This window comes from Oncorhynchus tshawytscha, linkage group LG03, assembly GCF_018296145.1.
Source record: "Oncorhynchus tshawytscha isolate Ot180627B linkage group LG03, Otsh_v2.0, whole genome shotgun sequence".
Taxonomy (NCBI): Eukaryota; Metazoa; Chordata; class Actinopteri; order Salmoniformes; family Salmonidae; genus Oncorhynchus; species Oncorhynchus tshawytscha.
In genome coordinates this window covers 56,896,030-56,916,550 of record NC_056431.1, presented here as the reverse complement: position 1 = coordinate 56,916,550, position 20,521 = coordinate 56,896,030, and the positions used below count along the sequence as shown (strand labels likewise).

Here is a 20,521-nt window from a genome sequence, read left to right as displayed (position 1 = left end):
TTGTTCACATGTATTATAATGCACATGCACTACACCTGTATGAGCCGTTCCCTTACAAATAGTTATTCTGCATTGAGAACCTATTCATGTCATAAATCATCTAGTTCCCCCATTCAAAACAGAATCCAACATTCCTGTATCTGCATGTACTGTATGTCTCACCATGTTCAGTAGAAAATACAATCCAACAACCCAGATGGTTCATTACATATCCATTTAATGAAACAAAATCAACAAGCATCAATCTATGGAGGGAAAAAAACAGTTTCAAAATCTATTTTCAAAATATGTCCATCTTTGTCCAGAAAAGAGAGACGAAAAACAGTAACTGAGTTCAAAGCTGGACTCCAAGCGGGTATTGGTGAGATCGTGAGGATTGTCTGGGTGGTTATACAGCCTTGGTCAGTTTCTCTTGGTTGGAACGCTATTTAGCGGGTTGTGCCTCTGTGGGCTTACTACCTGGGGGGTGTTATTTGGCACAACAGGCTACTGCCACGTTCTATGTACTATGAAAGCGTTATTTGGCAGGTTTGACCTCTGGGGGGATTTCTCCTGTATCCAGGGTCTTGAGGAGGCGGAAGAGGCCAGCTGCTTCCCGTATGCGGCTGAACTCAATGCAAAAGGCCTGCACCTCGATGAACAGGTCCTGCACGTTTATGATCTTGTTCCGGATCAGAGACTGAAGGAACACACACACCAGGCGCACCAGGCGGTTCTGCAAATGGAAACAGAGGTTTTACATAAACATCTGGACCACTGACTAACACAGTGGAGCACTGACTAACGTTAGTAAAAGAAACAGTCATCTTGAGCAGGGACAACCCACAAATGAACTTCCTGTTACAAATTTCTGTGAAAGAAAGTGGCATGCATCCTCTGGTAAGACAAGCATTTCAATGTTACTGAAAGGCCTAACAGTAAGCTACAGGCTCTTGTCAAGGCCCTTCCACAGTCCTCCTTACCTGCATGTACTTGTCTTTGATCTGTTCACATGTGGAGATACAGTTGGAGATGTACAGGTGAATGAACTCTGGAGGGAGGTCCACAGCAGTTGTCAGCCTGTGCACACAAAGAATAACCTCACATAAATAAACAGAAAAATAAACACATTTTAAAACAGATTGTAGACAACTGAATTGTATAAATCAAATTCTATCCAAAGTCCACACCTATTGACCACCTCCATGGAGTGCAGAGACATGTCCATGTTGACCAGGACGGAGAAGTACTCCGTGATCTGGCTGGACTGCATCAGTTTGAGAAGCATCTCGATGGCCACCAGAGGGTTGTTTTCCACCAAGTCAGGCAGCTTGGCCGGGGTTAGACCGATGTGGTACACCAGCTTCGGATCCTTCTCCAGCTCACTCAGGAGCTATAGGGAGAGAGCATTATTTAGAGAGACATTCAGGTTGAACTCCCAAGCGAAGGTCATGTTTGAAATATATAAAATACAGTTGAGTAGACAGTGTACCTGTCTACTCACCTGTGACTGCTGCTGGGCAGACAGTGGGCTCTTGAAGGCCTTGGCCATGATGCGTTTGATCTCCACACCCGTGCTGTTCTTCACGCACATGGAGCGGTCCCACTGCACACGGTGGTCGGGCTCCGTGGGGTTTAGCCAAGCCAGCTCATCCTCACACACGTGCAAAGGAGGAGGCGGCCGGATGAACTCTGGACGAAAGTGACCTGGGGGAGGTAGGGTCACAGGGAGATATTACAGGCTGGATATGTGGCTTGTCTTAAGTGATACTTGGGACATGGTATATACTTCATAGTATCATTCCTGTGTCATTACAATACCAAGCTAATGAAAAGACATACCCCACATGACCAGAAGTATGTGGACACCTGTTCGTTGAGCATCTCATTCCAAAATCATGGGCATTAATATAGAGTTGGTCCCCTCCCTTTGCTACAACAAGAGGAGGCATTGTCATGCTGAAACAGGAAAGGGCCTTCCCCAAACTATTGCCACAAAGTTGAAAGCACAGAATTGTCTAAAATGTCATTGTATGTCGCATTAAGATTTCCTTTCACTGGAACTCAGGGGCCTATTCCTCCTCCACCAAACTTTACAGTTGGCTCTATGCATTCGAGCAGGTAGCATTCTCCTGGCAGCTGCCAAAGCCAGATTTGTCCATCGGACTGCCAAATGGTGAAGCGTGATTCATCACTCCAGAGAACGCATTTCCATTGCTCCATCCATCCGCCGCTTGACATTGCACATGATGATCTTAGGCTTGTGTGCGGCTGCTCAGCCATGGAAACCCATTTCATGAAGCTCCCAACAAACAGTTACTGTGCTGACGTTGCGTCCAGAGGCAGTTTGGAACTCGGTAGTGAGTGTTGCAACAGAGGACAAACAATTTTTATGCGCTACGTGCTTCAGCACATGGCAGTCCCGTTCTATTAGTTTGTGTGGCCTACCACTTCACGGCTGAGTTGTTGCTGCTCCTAGACGTTTCCACTTCACAACAACAGCACTTACAGTTGAAGGGGGCAGCTCTAGCAAGGCAGAAATTTGTCTAACTGACTTGATGGAATGGAGACATCCTATGCCACGTTGAAAGTCACAGATCTTCAGTAAGACCATTCTACTGCCAATGTTTGTCTATGGAGATTGCATGGCCGTGTGCTCAATTTTATACACCTGTCAGCAATGGGTGTTGCTGAAATAGCCAAATCCACTCATGTGAAGCGGTGTTCACACACTTTTGTCTACAGTTGAAGTCGGAAGTTTACATATACCTTAGCCAAATACATTTAAACTCAGTTTTTCACTTCCTGACATTTAATCCTAGTAAAACCTCCCTGTCTTAGGTCAGTTAGGATCACCATTTCATTTTAAGAATGGGAAATGTCAGAATAATAGTAGAGAGAATGATTTATTTCAGCTTTGTGTTATTTCATCACATTCCCAGTGGGTCAGAAGTTTACATACCAAGTAGTAATTGAGTGTATCATTGCCTTTAAATTGTTTAACTTGGGTCAAATGTTTCAGGTAGCCTTCCACAAGCTTCCCCCAATAAATTGGGTGAATTGTGGCCCATTTCTCCTGACAGAGCTGGTGTAACTGAGTCAGGTTTGTAGGCCTCCTTGCTCGCACACGCTTTTTCAGTTTTGCCCACAAATGTTCTATGGGATTGAGGTCAGGGCTTTGTGATGGCCTCTCCAATACCTTGACTTTGTTGTCCTTAAGCCATTTTGCCACAACTTTGGAAGTATGCTGCTTGGGGTCATTGTCCATTTGGAAGACCCATTTGCGACCAAGCTTTAACTTCCTGACTGATGTCTTGAGATGTTGCTTCAATATATCCACATAATATTCCTACCTCATGATGCCACCTATTTTGTGAAGTGCACAAGTCCCTCCTGCAGCAAAGCACCCCCACAACATGATGCTACCACCCCGTGCATCACGGTTGGGATGATGTTCTTCAGCTTGCAAGCCTCCCCCTTTTCCTCCAAACATAACGATGGTCATTATGTCCAAACAGTTCTATTTTTGTTTCATTTGACCAGGGGACATTTCTCCAAAAAGTACAACCTTTGTCCCCATGTGCAGTTGCAAACCGTAGTCTGGCGTTTTTGTGGCGGTTTTGAACCAGTGGCTTCTTCCTTGCTGAGTGGCCTTTCAGGTTATGTCGATATAGGACTCGTTTTACTTTGGATATAGGTACTTTTGTACCTGTTTCCTCCAACATCTTCACAAGGTCCTTTGCTGTTGTTCTGGGATTGATTTGCACTTTTTGCACCAAAGTACATTAATCTCTAGGAGACAGAATGGGTCTCCTTCCTGAGCAGTATGATGGCTGCGTGTTGGTGTTTATACTTGTGTACTATTGTTTGTACAGGTGAACGTGGTACCTTCAGGCGTTTGGAAATTGCTCCCAATGATGAACCAGACTTGTGGAAGTCTAAAAAAAAATCAATTCTGAGGTCTTGGCTGATTTTGATTTTCCCATGATGTCAAGAAAAGAGGCACAGAGTTTAAAGGTAGGCCTTTAAATACATCCGCAGGTACACCTACTCCAATATACTCAAAAGATGCCAATTAGCCTATCAGAAGCTTCTAAAGCCATGACATAATTTTCTGGAAATTTCCAAGCTGTTTAAAAGCACAGTCAATTTAGTGCATGTAAACCTCTGACAATACTGGAATTGTGACACAGAGATTATTTCACTTATAATTCAGTCTGTAAACAATTGTTGGAAAAATTGCACAAAGTAGATATCCTAACCGACTTGCCAAAACTATAGCTTGTTATTAACAATAAATTTGTGGAGTGTTGGAAAAACAAGTTTTAATGACTCCAACCTAAGTGTATGTAAACTTCTGACTTCAACTGCATATAGTGTATGTTTTTGTGTCAACATACACTTTACTTATGTCGTCCATAAACATAACAGACAGCCTAATAACAAACTGAATGATGAAATGCTCCACTTACTCTCCAGTGGAGGTCGAGGCCCAGTGACCAGAGACTCTGTGATCTGATTGGCCACTGAGCTGTCGAACCCAGAGTTGGAAGAATCTGGATCCGGGTCGTTGAGGATGCTGGGGAAGCTGGCCTTACTCTGGGTGGGTAGTTCTGACTGGCGCTCTGCAGGTTAAAGGGGAGAGAGAGGAATAAGAGAGTTTATATATGAAGCGTTAGAATTGCTGCATAGTAAAGTGTAAAGAACTGTCTGTTGTACTACAGCAAGGATATGAGAGGTTTTACGTCTCAACACAAGCAAATCTCAATAGGTGGATTCCTAACCAAGAAATGTACAATTCCCCATCATACGTAACTATTTTTGAGTTGTCTAAAATTCTTGAGATTCAATAACCATCCTCCATACAAGATACATGCGAAGTGCATACATTCAGGTACTGTACCTGCCAATGCCAACTGCAGCCCACTAATGTCTATGGACTGTGGCATGTTCCCCACGTCCATGCAGGACACCTGTCTGGGGGTCTTCTTGAAGAGTTCCCTTGGAGGCGCCAGCATTAGCTGGGAGAGGAAGAACTTCTCGGGCTGTGTAATGGGTGGCAGGAATCCTATGAACAGTCACATGATCAGGATATACTTGAGTTGATATGATGACAGCAACACACTGCTGGTAAAAACTTTGGACAATACTTCTTACTATCCAAATGGAATACATTTGATATTTTAGCAGACACTCACCAGACAGTTGTTTCTCCTGCTCATCCCCAACTGGGGAGGGGTTCAGCAAGTGCGCAAAGACAGCGGCAAAGGGATTGGCGGCCAGTGGCTCTGTGCGGTACATCTCCCAGAGGAGGTAGAGGGCAGTCAGGCGCTGTGCAGAGCTTGGCAGAAGGTCCGGCTGTTGCAGTAGCATCACCAAAACCGATCCTACTCGGAAATGTTCGGCCTTCGCGAAGTAATGATGAAAAGCGGATGATAGACTTTCGAAAGTGTTGGTGCAAGCTTCCTCTGAGATGATTCCCAAGAGGTTGGAGAGCTCCTTCGGGGCAAGTGTCATTGTACCTATGTTGTTGATAGCTAGCTTTTAGCTATGTGACCAAAATGATAAATCACTGCTTGCAAGTAGTCTTTTATAATTGTACGTAGGTCGCGTTATTCAGTTCATACTTAAAACGAAGCTAGATACATTTCCACAAACTCCACAGGAGAGCAGATATGGGCAGCTAGATAAATGAGAAAATGCTAGTTAGCTTACTAGCTAGCTTGTCACCAAAGTCATTGTAAAAGTAAGTTATACAGCTAAACAAATTCGACCTTGATCAACTAAAAAAATGCATACCAGACTTACTGGTCGTAAAAGCATTAATGTAATTATTATCAAATGTTTAATAAGAAGTAAGTTAGCTTTTCTCAGCTGTTCTCCCATCAGTTTCCACTTCGTTCACAACATTGCAGCGTTGAGTTTTGACCTTTGACTCGACCCCGGTAACACCGTGCATTACGGGAGATGTAGTAAAGAAGATTATGTGTTTATTTCTGCTTGCTCTGGTATTCTCGTGCACACAACAAACATTTTCTACAAATGACAGATAACACATTACTTAAAAATGTGGTGTAATTGATTTATTGTTTTGGAAAAGCACTGCAAAAAAATAATTTCGTGTCAGAGACGGAAGAGGAAGCGAGACATCCCACTCGCTGTTTTATTTCTGGTTCACATACAAGTCGATAAACAAAGCAGACCAGACCCAGTTTCTATCGCATTGGTTTCTATAGGAGAGCCACCGTCAAGTAGACCGGAACTGACCATGTTTTAAACGGCCTGAACAAAGAGAGAGGAAGAGGCGTCCATGTGAGGGAAGCCTTTTTTGTATGGAGGTCTATGAGAGAGTGTCGAATTACGTGAGGCAGATTTGATCGACTATACGTTTTGTAATGCTTAGACTGTTACAAATGTACTGATAAGTGGATGCATGCATGTGGCATTCTGTCAACTTTGAGAAAAACGACTTAGTGCCTGTTGTGCGCACGCGTATCATTGGTTTGAATGGTCCTACCTGATCTTCCCTGCTTTCAATCATTGAAAATCAAATCAAATGTATTTGTCACATACACATGGTTAGCAGATGTTAATGCGAGTGTAGCGAAATGCTTGTGCTTCTAGTTCCGACAATGCAGTAATAACCAACGAGTAATCTAACCTAACAATTCCCAAACTACTACCTTATACACAAAAGTGTAAAGGGATTAAGAATATGTACATAAAGATATATGAATGAGTGATGGTGCAGAACGGCATAGGCAAGATGCAGTAGATGGTATCGAGTACAGTATATACATATGAGATGAGTAATGTAGGGTATGTAAACAAAGTGGCATAGTTTAGTGGCTAGTGATACATGTATTACATAAAGATGCAGTAGATGATATAGAGTACAGTATATACATATGAGATGAGTAATGTAGGGTATGTAAACATTATATTAAGTAGCATTGTTTAAAGTGGCTAGTGATATATTTTCCATCAGTTTCCATCAATTCCCATTATTAAAGTGGCTGGAGTTGAGTCAGTGTGTTGGCAGCAGCCACTCAATGTTAGTGGTGGCTGTTTAACAGTCTGATGGCCTTGAGATAGAAGCTGTTTTTCAGTCTCTCGGTCCCTGCTTTAATGCACCTGTACTGACCTCGCCTTCTGGATGATAGCGGGGTGAACAGGCAGTGGCTCGGGTGGTTGTTGTCCTTGATGATCTTTATGGCCTTCCTGTGACATCGGGTGGTGTAGGTGTCCTGGAGGGCAGGTAGTTTGCCCCCGGTGATGCATTGTGCAGTCCTCACTACCCTCTGGAGAGCCTTACGGTTGTGGGCGGACCATTTGCCGTACCAGGCGTTGATACAGCCCGACAGGATGCTCTCGATTGTGCATCTGTAGAAGTTTGTGAGTGCTTTTGGTGACAAGCTGAATTTCTTCAGCCTCCTGAGGTTGAAGAGGCGCTGCTGCGCCTTCTTCACGACGCTGTCTGTGGGTGGACCAATCCAGTGTGTACGTGATGTGTATTGAGGACATGTATTAACGGTTGTATTTACATTGTTAGAGTGGTCACTCCCCTATCTTGTCAATATAATAGATATTATTTGCCTGAGTAAACTCAGAGAGGAAGAGGAACCGAGGCCCAACTCGGCGGAAAATCTGTTGCCCTCCAGTAGGTGGCGTTTTTTGTTGCCCCCATCAAGCAAGGAGTTTTTGTATGGATGTTAAAGGAGTGTCGAATTTGGTCACCAAAAAAAATGAATGGCTTATTTGCTACGTGGGTTTTATTTTGATCAAATTGACGTTTCTTGATGCTGAAGTTATAAAAAGTATACTGGTAGAAGTAGTGACATCCTGGCAAGTTTGAGAAAAAAACACTTTATATCGTAGTCATAGTCTTGAGATGGCTATGCCATATTCATGTCTGAGGCTAGTAGCATAACGTCTCTTTCCATTAAATACAGGTGGTTGACGTCAACAACCCTCATCGAATATTCAAGAAAGGATTATAATAATGAGATGTATCCTCTGTGTACAACATAAAACACCAAATAATGCATGCAGAGCAGAATTAGGCCGATATCCGCTAACTATCAAAATCCAGAAAATAATTGTTAAATTATACAACCACACAAAAGGAAGCAATTCCCAAACCTTCCATCACAAAGCCATCACCCACAGAGAAATGAACCTGGAGAAGAACCCACTAAGCAAACTGGTCCTGGGGCTCTGTTCACAAACACAAACAGACCCCACAGAGCCCCAGGACAGCAACACAATTAGACCCAACCAAATCATGAGAAAACAAAAAGATAATTACTTGACACATTGGAAAGAATTTACAAAAAACTGAGCAAACTAGAATGCTATTTGGCCCAAAACGGAGAGTACTCAGTGGCAGCATACCTGACCACTGTGACTGACCCAAAATTAAGGAAATCTTTGACTACAGACTCAGTGAGTATAGCCTTGCTACACAATTGTAAATACAACCTATATTTATGTTATTTATTTTCCCTTTTGTACATTAACTATTTGTACATCATTACAACACTGTACATTTGTACATTCTGTACATACATTTGAAACGTCTTTATTATTTTGTAAGTGTAATGTTTACAGTTAATTTTGTATTGTTTATTTCACTAAGTGTTTATCTATTTATCTTGCTTTGGCAATGTAAACATATGTTTCCCATACCAATAAAGCCCTTAAATTGAAATTGTATCCACCAATATTTCTTTCGTGCGTTTAGAACGACCCGGATGTGAACCATTTTCCGTTGCCTTTTAGTACCCACAAGTCTTTGCAATTTCCTTTCCGACATTTCTCGGGTAGAGTGAGTACTGCTTTGACAAATGCGTGTTATTTATCTAACATCATCCTTACCGTGTGTTAATATAGTCCAATGTTTTATTTACGTAATTGCAAGAGGAGACACTGAGACACAACATTCCATTGTTACGGATGTAAAGTTAGTCAGAAACCAATTGCTGTAGCTCGCTAGTTAAACTAGCAATCCAGATCTATACCAGTGTCATTAGCTAGCCGGCTGTATTGCCTGGCGTCAGCAGCCAGATGTATGCCAAATGATGTATACATTGTTTATGCCCCACAAACATGTATCTAGATGGCGAAAGTTAATGGCATTGTAAACCCATGAAATGTATTTTCTACAACGATCTAATTTATCACTAATGAAACTTCACGTGGGATTGTTTACGTTCATGTTAATGAAAGCAGGCTTTAAGTGGAACTGACAGCCTTCTAACTATTTTGCCGATATAAAACAATCATACCATTCAACTATCAAATTAAGTTTGTTACAAAACCAACTTTATAAGAGGTTTTAAAAATAGATTATATTTGACTTAACATTTCATGACGTCACGTACACGAAGGCGTTGTTTGTTGAATATACTTACGCAGTTCAATTCATGATTCATATAATTCGCCAATACATTTATTGGTGGATCAAAGAAATATCGGGTTGTAAATCACAGATGGCCTGGTAAATTGTTTCCTGCTTCCATTCGGGATGCACTGTTTCAGTTTCAATTACTCTTATTTTGGACCAAAATGAACGAATGTAACTAAGGCTGTTATTGTCAATACAATCAAACTAGCAGGGCAATAATCACATCTGCCAAATGAATTTGTATTTGTCACATGCGCCGAATACAATCGGTGTAGACCTTACAGTGAAATGCTTACTTAACCAGCCCTTAACCAACAATGTAGTTTGAAGAAAATACCTCAAGTAAAACAAGATTAGTAACAAATAATTAAAGAGCAGCAGTAAATACCAGTATTGGGGTAATATGTACATGTAGGTAGAGTTATTAAAGTGGCTATGCATAAATAACACAGTAGTAGCAGCAGTGTGGGGGGTGCAAATAGTATGGGTAGCCATTTGATTGGGCTAGAGTATCTTATCATTCGCTAGCTGCTGGGAGGATGTCATGTCATTGGAGGAGTGGGTGAGTGACTGACTTTTCCCCTCATTTTTCGATGGCAGGTGTAATTTGGTTATCTAGCAAGAACTTGAACGACTGTTGTACAGTTTGCATAGCTCTTGCGTTCACAAATTCACTCTGGCTAATTACTCCGATTTCAGATCACTCTCCTCCGAGTGTGGCAGAGCTAGGCTGGACAATAGAACGAGTCAACGTTCACCCAAGGCTGAAAGGAACGTTGGCTAAACTGGAGCGCTAGCCCATGGCAAATGAATGGAATCGAACGTTAGCAGAGCCTGTTTCGACTGGAGTGATGCTTAGAATTTCATTTTGCCTAAATGGAACAAAAAATATATACCTTTTTTACTTTTACCACAATCTGTTCCTCTGACGAAACTGGGGAAAAAACTACTCGTGTAGAAAGTGAACACCCACACCTTGATTGTGCGTAATGAGAAAGTAAAGAAAAATGAGAACTTCTGATTATTTCTGGTTTAGTGCTCGATGACAAACGAGCTCGCTACCCTGACTTACATAATTACAAAGAGGAGATTCTCCTGATTTAAAATGGTGCCCGACTTGAAATATACACATTGTGAGATATTTGGTGAAATAGACAGACATGTCTATATTTCCCCTACAGGAATCAATGGGATGACCTCAAGATTTGTATTTGTATAAATGTATTAATTTAACTAGGCAAGTCAGTTAAGAACAATTTCTTATTTACAATGACGGCCTAGGAACAGTGCCTAGTTAACTGCCTTGTTCAGGGGCCGAAATACTTATTGGTGGATCAAAGAAATATCGGGTTGTAAATCACAGATGGCCTGGTAAATTGTTTCCTGCTTCCATTCGGGATGCACTGTTTCAGTTTCAATTACTCTTATTTTGGACCAAAATGAACGAATGTAACTAAGGCTGTTATTGTCAATACAATCAAACTAGCAGGGCAATAATCACATCTGCCAAATGAATTTGTATTTGTCACATGCGCCGAATACAATCGGTGTAGACCTTACAGTGAAATGCTTACTTAACCAGCCCTTAACCAACAATGTAGTTTGAAGAAAATACCTCAAGTAAAACAAGATTAGTAACAAATAATTAAAGAGCAGCAGTAAATACCAGTATTGGGGTAATATGTACATGTAGGTAGAGTTATTAAAGTGGCTATGCATAAATAACACAGTAGTAGCAGCAGTGTGGGGGGGGTGCAAATAGTATGGGTAGCCATTTGATTGGGCTAGAGTATCTTATCATTCGCTAGCTGCTGGGAGGATGTCATGTCATTGGAGGAGTGGGTGAGTGACTGACTTTTCCCCTCATTTTTCGATGGCAGGTGTAATTTGGTTATCTAGCAAGAACTTGAACGACTGTTGTACAGTTTGCATAGCTCTTGCGTTCACAAATTCACTCTGGCTAATTACTCCGATTTCAGATCACTCCTCCGAGTGTGGCAGAGCTAGGCTGGACAATAGAACGAGTCAACGTTCACCCAAGGCTGAAAGGAACGTTGGCTAAACTGGAGCGCTAGCCCATGGCAAATGAATGGAATCGAACGTTAGCAGAGCCTGTTTCGACTGGAGTGATGCTTAGAATTTCATTTTGCCTAAATGGAACAAAAAATATATACCTTTTTTACTTTTACCACAATCTGTTCCTCTGACGAAACTGGGGAAAAAACTACTCGTGTAGAAAGTGAACACCCACACCTTGATTGTGCGCGTAATGAGAAAGTAAAGAAAAAATGAGAACTTCTGATTATTTCTGGTTTAGTGCTCGATGACAAACGAGCTCGCTACCCTGACTTACATAATTACAAAGAGGAGATTCTCCTGATTTAAAATGGTGCCCGACTTGAAATATACACATTGTGAGATATTTGGTGAAATAGACAGACATGTCTATATTTCCCCTACAGGAATCAATGGGATGACCTCAAGATTTGTATTTGTATAAATGTATTAATTTAACTAGGCAAGTCAGTTAAGAACAATTTCTTATTTACAATGACGGCCTAGGAACAGTGCCTAGTTAACTGCCTTGTGCAGGGGCCGAAATACTTAGTCGGTTCGGGGATTCGATCTGGCAACCTTTCGGTTACTGGCCCAACGCTCTAACCACTAGGCTACCTGGTCTCATTGCCAAGAATAGTGAAGCGGGCATTGTGACATAGACAAAATAAGCTGGGAATATAACATTCGGAAGGCAAGTTGGTGCCACGGTGCTCAATAGAACTAAAATTAGGCCTGCTTTTTCGTGATTACTTCTAAATGACGGCAAGCAGCTGGGAAATATGGTCATATTATGAAACTGGACTCCACAGCGGATGCAATGAACCAGGTTTTTTTTATATATAAAAAAGCGTTGTTAAAAATGTAATGTGTCCAGTCTACCAGAGCATAGAATAACTGATGAATTTACTGAAGGCACAACACCGGCTGAATATGACTGGTGTCAGTAAACGTAGGCAAAACATTTTTATAGTTAGTCATGAATGCTCTGGATAACATGTAAACAGACTAGCTAACCAGCTCTGCTAGGGCGAGTAAGATGGTCAGTGCTGTGTTCTCAAATTTAATTTGTGCCTGGAAGTAGCTAGCTAGCCAACTTGATTAATTTAGCTTGGGTGCTTGTTTGTAGGCAAGCTGCAGAATGATTTATTTATTTTACCTTTATTTAACTAGGCAAGTCAGTTAGGTTGTCAGGATGTAGTGTATCAGTGCAATTTTTAGGGCCAACTAGCTTAAAGTTTGAGAGGTTTTGTCTAATGTTTGTTTGTTGGGTTTTTAGCTCATCTTGCTCTGGATAGCATTAGTTGTTGATCTTGTTGATGTGCATAACTGAGGGAGAGAGCATACCTTTTCATGGTTGTTTGATAAATAAGACTGTAAAGTTCCCATATGTAAGAGGACATATTTGCAGAAATCCATTCAGGTGTATTTTTTGGCGAATGCGTTCTAATGACCTAAAGTCACACTGTTGTAACAGCTGGTAAACACAGAGTCTAGTTCAAAGTGAATGATGTACAAAAGGCCTACTGTATCTCTGGTTGTCCATGGTGAACCACTCTGCGTAGACTCTGGCCCTGGACTAGACAGTTTTTTTATTTTTAATTTTTATTTACAATGGTCTATGTGAACAGATTTTAATAAGATTTAATGTTGCTAAAATGTTGTCAGTTCCATTTTAAGCTCAGTGCTGACTTGGTAGGGGGCCACTCTCCTTTTAACCGAATAAACAGTGGACACTTGAGGATTGCATGTCTTGTCTCTGGTTATGAGCAAAAGGTTAGTCAATGTTTTATGTGATGTCTTTTCTTAGATGGCGCCAAACAAGAAAGGGGGTGAGAAAAAGAAGGGGCGTTCTGCCATCAACGAGGTTGTGACCAGGGAGTACACCGTCAACATCCACAAGCGCATACATGGCGTGTGAGTACACTGTCTGGGGGTATGGCACTGAGTCTGCTGCTATAGAGTTATGGATGTGTGCTATCTACACACGGTTTCAAATCAAATTTATTTATATAGCCCTTTTTACATCAGCTGATATCTCAGTGCTGTACAGAAACCCAGCCTAAAACCCCAAACAGCAAGCAATGCAGGTGTAGAAGCACGGTGGCTAGGAAAAACTCCCTAGAAAGGCCGAAACCTAGGAAGAAACCTAGAGGGGAATCAGGCTATGAGGGGTGGCCAGTCTTCTTCTGGCAGTGCTGGGTGGAGATTATAACAGAACATGGCCAAGATGTTCATAAATTACCAGCATGGTCAAATAATAATAATCACAGTAATTGTCGGGTGCAGCAAGTCAGCACCTCAGGAGTAAATGTCAGTTGGCTTTTCATAGCCGATCATTAAGAGTATCTCTACCGCTCCTGCTCTCTCTAGAGAGTTGAAAACAGCAGTTGTGGGACAGGTAGCACGTCCGGTGAACAGGCAGGCAGAACAGTTGAAACTGGAGCAGCAGCACGGCCAGGTGGACTGGGGACAGCAAGGAGTCATCATGCCAGGTAGTCCTGAGGCATGATCCTAGGGCTCAGGTCCTCCGAGAAAGAGCGAATTAGAGAGAGCATACTTAAATTCACACAAGACACTAGATAAGACAGAAGTACTCCAGATATAACAAACTGCCCTAGCCCCCCGACACAAACTACTGCAGCATAAATACTGGAGGCTGAGACAGGAGGGGTCAGGAGACACTGGCCCCATCCGATGATACCCTTGGACAGGGCCAAACAGGAAGGATATAACCCCACCCACTTCGCCAAAGCACAGCCACCACCACTAGAGGGATATCTTCAACCACCAACTTACCATCCTGAGACAAGGCCGAGTATAGCCCGCAAAGATCTCCGCCACGGCACAACCCAGGGGGGGGGGCGCCAACCCGGACAGGAAGATCACGTCAGTGACTCAACCCACTCGAGTGACGCACCTCTCCTAGGGACGGCATGGAAGAGCACCAGTAAGCCAGTGACTCAGCCCTTGTAATAGGGTTAGAGGCAGAGAATCCCAGTGGAGAGAGGGGAACCGGCCAAGCAGAGACAGCAAGGGCGGTTCGTTGCTCCAGAGCCTTTCCATTCACCTTCACACTCCTGGGCCAGACTACACTCAATCATATGACCCACTGAAGAGATGAGTCTTCAGTAAAGACTTAAAGGTTGAGACCGAGTTTGCGTCTCTGACATGGGTAGGCAGACCATTCCATAAAAATGGAGCTCTATAGGAGAAAGCCCTGCCTCCAGCTGTTTGCTTAGAAATTCTAGGGACAATTAGGAGGCCTGCGTCTTGTGACCGTAGCGTACGTGTAGGTATGTACGGCAGGGCCAAATCAGAAACATTGGTCGGAGCAAGCCCATGTAATTCTTTGTAGGTTAGCAGTAAAACCTTGAAATCAGCCCTTTCCTTTTGAAGGAAGAATTCTGTTTGTATGCTCTTTGTTACTTTGATGGCTGGTCTAAGGTAATTTGGTGGGCTATCCCACTGAAGTGGATTAAAGGGAATGGTGGAGGTAAAATTATCAGAGGCAGTTGACACTTTTGATTTTGTACATGCTGAATGTTGGAAGTGTGCTGTTGCTTATGGGAAAGAATGTGAGGTGCCAGTGTGACTGGGCTTAGGCTACGTTGTGACTATTTTTCTTTCTAAGGTCGTCATAGGTGGATAAGCAGCTGGTGCTGTGTAGTGTTGTCCATTGCTGGATGCTTATTTTGGAACTGCAATAAGGGTCCTTTTCACAAGGGCTTCCGTTGTTATATTTCTTAGAAAAATAGACATGGCTTGCTCTGACAAATGTGATTTTATCAACCTCTGATAATCCTGTGCATGTAATTAACGTTGCTTCTTGCTCTATCCTGTCAGGTCCTTCAAGAGGAGGGCACCTCGTGCTCTCAAGGAGATCCGCAAGTTCGCCATGAAGGAGATGGGAACCCCTGATGTACGCATCGACACTCGCCTGAACAAGGCTGTATGGACCAAGGGTGTGAGGTAAGCAAACGCTTGTGTTTCTTGCGACAGGCCTTAGCCTGCTGGTCACTGGTACAGAAAAGGTTATGAGCTTATCTTGATTGACTGATATATTTCAAAACTGATACTTGAAACTGTCATCCTAGCAAATCTGAGTGACACTGAGTTGAGGGTACAGTATACTACAGGTTAATGCTTTAAGTGCAATAAGTTTTGGGACGATATGCACTTAACCGTAGTATGAACTGGACTATATTGAATTCCACATTTCCTGTGCAGCCTTGTCAAATTCAGTGCTTCCTCTGCAATGGACTGCACTGGCCAAAATGGCTGCCATAGTGAAACTAGTTCATGGGCCTCGCATTCATTTTCCATGAATGTTGGGGATAAATTTGTGCTAATGACAATTGATAGTTGATTTCAGTGATGCACATTGTCTGTCCATTACGCCTAATTGAATTGAAAGTTGAAAATCAGATTCTCTCCCAGTCTCTATTTCATCTCTATTTTTCCCTCTCCCCCCATCCCTCTCTCAGCAGAAAAAACACACTCAACCCTGTCCTATCTGCTTCATGCAGTGTTCTGATATCAAGGAGTAGAGGCTAGTTAGCCCGGGCGGTTATCCACTTTGACCGAGCCAGCATCAGTGCTGGCTTCAGAGCGAAGTAATATCCTGTTATGCTTGGCGATGGGTGTAGAGTTGGCGCAATTAATACAAGTTGAGGCGTGTAAAGTTTTCCACAATGCCATGCACTAAAACTGAGCACATTTCTCCATGTTAACTGATATTTTGTATGTTATTTCAGGAATGTCCCATACCGTATGCGCGTGCGCCTGTCAAGGAAACGCAATGAAGACGAGGACTCTCCCAACAAACTGTACACCCTCGTCACATACGTTCCTGTCACAACATACAAAGGTAAGTCCAACATTTGCTTGGCTGTGTGCTGTGCTCACTGCTGAATAGTATCCACAAGTGTACTTGCATTCCTGAGGTTGGTGATCTGGCGTATATGAAATGAGCAATACTTGTATGTCACCCACTGGGTGCAAAATACCCCCGTGGGTGAATTTAATGAACAAATTGTGGCAGGCTTATTTTCAGATCAGCTGCATGCAAATGGTAATACAAAGTGGAGGACCTGTAAATGTTCCAACCAAAGCTCAGAGCTAGTCCTGTGCTGTTCCTCAATTGCCTGTTGAAGATGTCACTGATTCTGATTGTTTTCTTTTCTCTACAGGTCTGCAGACGGTCAATGTGGATGAGAACTAATTATTCACTGGTGTTTAAATAAATGTATAAAAGAAACTACAGTCTTGGATATTATTTTCAATCGGAGTTTATGCACTCACTAATTTGGATTATTGGTGGAGCAATTGCATTAAATTATATATATATTTTAAAATCTAGAGCAAGTGTCTGATTAGTGTAAGGATATAAAAGCATGTTTTATATTTTTTTTACCTTTTTTATTTAACTAGGCATGTCAGTTAAGAACAAATTCTTATTTTCAATGACTGCCTTCCCCGACCAAACCCTAACCCGGACGATGCTGGGCCAATTGTGCGCTGCCCTATGGGACTCCCAATCACGGACGGTTGTCATACAGCCTGGAATAAAACCAGGGTCTGTAGTGATGCCTCTAGCACTGAGATGCAGTCTGGAGCCGCATGTTTACTTCTCCTGCATTGCATGTGCTTTTGAGGGTCTTCAAATCTCCTTGGTGAATCAGTCTATGCCAGGTATTCCCACACTGGGGTATGGGGGTACGCCAAATAAAAATGCGATTTAACATAAATAAATAAAAACATTTATTTATATATATATATATATATTTATTTATATATATATATATATATATATATATATACATACATACACACACACACACACACACACACACACACACACACACACACACACACACACACAGTTGAAGTCGGAAGTTTTAGCCAAATACATTTAAATTAAGTTTTTCACAATTCCTGACATTTAATCCTAGTAAAAATACCCTGTCTTAGGTCAGTTATGATCACTTTATTTTAAGAATGTGAAATGTCAGAATAATACTAGAGAGAATGATTTATTTCAGCTTGTATTTCTTTCACTACATTCCCACTGGGTCAGAGGTTTGCATACACTCAATTAGTATTTGGTAGCATTGCCTTTAAATTGTTTAACTTGGGTCAAACGTTTCGGGTAGCCTTCCGCAAGCTTCCCGCAATAAGTTGGGTGAATTTTGGCCCATTCCTCCTGACCGAGCTAGTGTAACCGAGTCAGGTTTGCAGGCCTCCTTGCTCGCACACACTTTTTCAGTTCTGCCCACAAATTTTCTATTGGATTGAGGTCAGAGCTTTGTGATGGCCACTCCAATACCTTGACTTTGTTGTTCTTAAGCCATTTTGCCACAACTTGGGTAGAGGTCGACTGATTATGATTTTTCAACACCGATACCGATTATTGGAGGACAAAAGCTGATACCGATTAATCGGCTGATTTAAATAAAATAAAAAATGTATTTGTGACAATTACAACAATACTGAATGAACACTTATTTTAACTTAATATAATAAATCAATTTAGCCTCAAGTAGATAATGAAACATGTTCTATTTGGTTTAAATAATGCAAAAACAAAGTGTTGGAGAAGAACGTAAAAGTGCAATATGTGCTAACGTTTCAGTTCCTTGCTCAGAACATGAGAACATATGAAAGCTGGTGGTTCCTTTTAACATGAGTCTTCAATATTCCCAGGTAAGAAGTTTTAGGTTGTAGTTATAGGACTGTTTCCCTCTATACCATTTGTATTTCATTAACCTTTGACTTGGATGTTCTTATAGGCACTTTAGTATTGCCAGTGTAACAGTATATCCTCCGTCCCTCTCCTCGCTCCTCCCTGGGCTCGAACAAGCAACACAACAGCCACCACATCGAAGCAGCGTTACCCATGGAGAGCAAGGGGAACAACCACTCCAAGGCTCAGAGCAGTGAAGTTTGAAACGCTATTAGAGCGCGTGAACTAGCCAGACATTTCACTTCGGTCACACCAGCCTCATCTTGGGAGTTGATATGTTTGAAGTCATAAACAGCGCAATGCTTGAGGCACAAGGAAAAGCTGCTGGCAAAACTCACGAAAGTGCTGTTTGAATGAATGTTTACAGGCCTGCTTCTGCCTACCACCGCTCAGTTAGATACTTAGATGCTTGTATGCTCAGTCAGATTATATGCAACACAGGACACGCTAGATAATATCTAGTAATATCATCAACCATGTGTAGTTAACTAGTGATTATGATTGTTTTTTTATAAGAAGTTTAATGCTAGCTAGCAACTTACCTTGGCTTACTGCATTTGCGTAACAGGCAGTCTCCTTGTGGAGTGCAACGAGAGAGAGGCAGGTCGTTATTGCTTTGGACTAGTTAAGATTGCAAGATTGGATCCCCCGAGCTGACAAGGTGAAAATCTGTCTTTCTGCCCCTGAACCAGGCAGTTAACCCACCGTTCCTAGGCCGTCATTGAAAGTAAGAATGTGTTCTTAACTGACTTGCCTAGTTAAATAAAGATGAAATAAAGGTGTAAAAAATAAACATACCGATTTCCGATTGTTATGAAAACTTGAAATCGGCCCTAATTAAATCGGCCATTCCGATTAATCGGCCGACCTCTAAACTTTGGGTCATTGTCCATTTGGAAGACTAATTTGCGACCAAGCTTTAACTTCCTGACTCATGTCTTGAGATGTTGCTTCAATATATCCACATAATTTTCCATCCTCATGAAGCCATCTATTTTGTGAAGTGCACCAGTCCCTCCTGCAGTAAAGCACCCCCACAACATGATGCTGCCACCCCGTGCCTCACAGTTGGGATGGTGTACTTCGGCTTGCAAACATCCCCCCCTTTTCCTCCAAACATAATGATGGTCATAATGGCCAAACACTTCTATTTTTGTTTCATCAGACCAGAGGACATTTCTCCAAAAAGTATGATATTTTGTCCCTGTGTGCAGTTGCAAACTGTAGTCTAGCTTTTTATGGCAGTTTTTGAGCAGTGGCTTCTTCCTTGCTGAGCGGCCTTTCAGGTGATGTCGATATAGGACTCGTTTTACTGTGGATATAGATACTTTTGTACCTGTTTCCTCCAGCATCTTCACAAGGGCCTTTGCTGCTGTTCTGGTATTGATTTGCACTTTTCATACCAAAGTACGTTCATCTTTAGGCGACAGAACGAGTCTCCTTCCTGAGCAGTATGACAGCTGCGTGGTCCCACGGTGTTTATACTTGCGTACTATTGTTTGTAAAGATGAATGTGGGACCTTCAGGCGTTTGGAAATTGCTCCCAAGGATGAACCAGACTTTTGTAGGTCTACAATTTTTTTCTGGGGTCTTGGCTGATTTTTTGGTATTTATTTTCCCATGATGTCAAGCAAAGAGGCATTGAGTTTGATGGTAGGCCTTGAAGTACATCCACAGGTACACCTCCAATATATTCAAATTATGTCAACTAGCCTATCAGAAGCTTCTAAAGCCATGACATAATTTTCTGAAATTTTCCAAGCTGTTTAAAGGCACAGTCAACTTAGTGCATGTAAACTTCTGACCCACTGGAATTGTGATACAGTGAATTATAAGTGAAATAATCTGTAAACAATTGTTGGAAAACTTACTTGTGTCATGCACAAAGTAGATGTCCTAACCGACTTGCCAAAACTATAGTTTGTTTACAAGAAATTTGTGTTATTTAATTTGTTATTGATTTATACTGCTTTAAATGACATTTATGTATTTCTATAAAATCCAAACTGGAATCTTTCCTCAAAAGAATGGTTGTAAAAGTATGCTAGACATTTATAGAATAAATCATACCTAGTTTGATGATTCTGTCATAATCAGGGGAAAACGTTATTGATTTATATAGCTTTAAATGGCATTTTATAGATGTTATGTTTTTCCATAAAATCAAAACTGGAATCTTTCCTCAAAACAAATGTTGTAAATGTATGCTAGACATTTATAGAATAAATCATACCTAGTCTGTTGAATGGCCGAATGTGTGAATATAAAAGCAACTTTACCTCAGTGAATGTTTGAAGGGATAAAAGACTATAAAAAGTTTGGGAACCACTGGTCTA

At 41.7% G+C, this 20,521-nt stretch overlaps 2 protein-coding genes and 1 non-coding gene across 5 annotated transcripts; 2 read left to right on the top strand and 1 right to left on the bottom strand.

Annotated features, from left to right (window-relative positions):
- Window positions 1–200: 200 nt before the first annotated feature.
- On the bottom strand, window positions 201–5,922 carry cnot11 (CCR4-NOT transcription complex, subunit 11). Of its 2 annotated transcripts, none has more exons than XM_024407979.2 (7): window positions 5,178–5,922; window positions 4,883–5,047; window positions 4,452–4,604; window positions 1,472–1,686; window positions 1,170–1,372; window positions 963–1,059; window positions 201–715 (listed from the first exon to the last, which is right to left on the bottom strand). In XM_024407979.2, the coding sequence occupies exons 1-7, from the start codon at window positions 5,494–5,496 to the stop codon at window positions 518–520; spliced, it is 1,350 nt and encodes a 449-aa protein (XP_024263747.1). In that variant the 5' UTR covers window positions 5,497–5,922; the 3' UTR covers window positions 201–517. The 2 variants fall into 2 exon arrangements, with proteins under 2 accessions (XP_024263747.1, XP_024263752.1); XM_024407984.1 differs by having other exon boundaries at window positions 1,484–1,686.
- A 374-nt stretch (window positions 5,923–6,296) lies between these two features.
- Window positions 6,297–16,700, top strand: rpl31 (ribosomal protein L31). 2 transcript variants are annotated; one of them, XM_024407995.1, is made up of 5 exons: window positions 6,297–6,341; window positions 13,251–13,357; window positions 15,287–15,412; window positions 16,198–16,310; window positions 16,633–16,700. In XM_024407995.1, the coding sequence occupies exons 1-5, from the start codon at window positions 6,312–6,314 to the stop codon at window positions 16,662–16,664; spliced, it is 408 nt and encodes a 135-aa protein (XP_024263763.1). In that variant the 5' UTR covers window positions 6,297–6,311; the 3' UTR covers window positions 16,665–16,700. The 2 variants fall into 2 exon arrangements, with proteins under 2 accessions (XP_024263763.1, XP_024263768.1); XM_024408000.2 differs by lacking the exon at window positions 6,297–6,341 and adding an exon at window positions 8,735–8,806.
- On the top strand, window positions 15,666–15,800 carry LOC112246326. Its single transcript, XR_002952905.1, has one exon. It is a non-coding gene; the product is annotated as a small nucleolar RNA SNORA5 (small nucleolar RNA).
- Window positions 16,701–20,521: the final 3,821 nt, after the last annotated feature.

Bases quoted from the DNA above. Each gene is read 5' to 3' on its own strand.
- rpl31 (XM_024407995.1), top strand. From the start codon at position 6,312: ATGGAGGTCTATGAGAGAGTGTCGAATTAC. The intron at 15,413-16,197 runs GTAAGCAAACGC...ATGTTATTTCAG, and splicing joins GTATGGACCAAGGGTGTGAG to GAATGTCCCATACCGTATGC. The intron at 16,311-16,632 runs GTAAGTCCAACA...TTTTCTCTACAG, and splicing joins TCCTGTCACAACATACAAAG to GTCTGCAGACGGTCAATGTG.
- cnot11 (XM_024407979.2), bottom strand. From the start codon at position 5,496: ATGACACTTGCCCCGAAGGAGCTCTCCAACCTCTTGGGAATCATCTCA. The intron at 5,048-5,177 runs GTGAGTGTCTGC...GACTGTTCATAG, and splicing joins GCAGGAGAAACAACTGTCTG to GATTCCTGCCACCCATTACA. The intron at 1,687-4,451 runs GTAAGTGGAGCA...TACCTCCCCCAG, and splicing joins GCCTCGACCTCCACTGGAGA to GTCACTTTCGTCCAGAGTTC.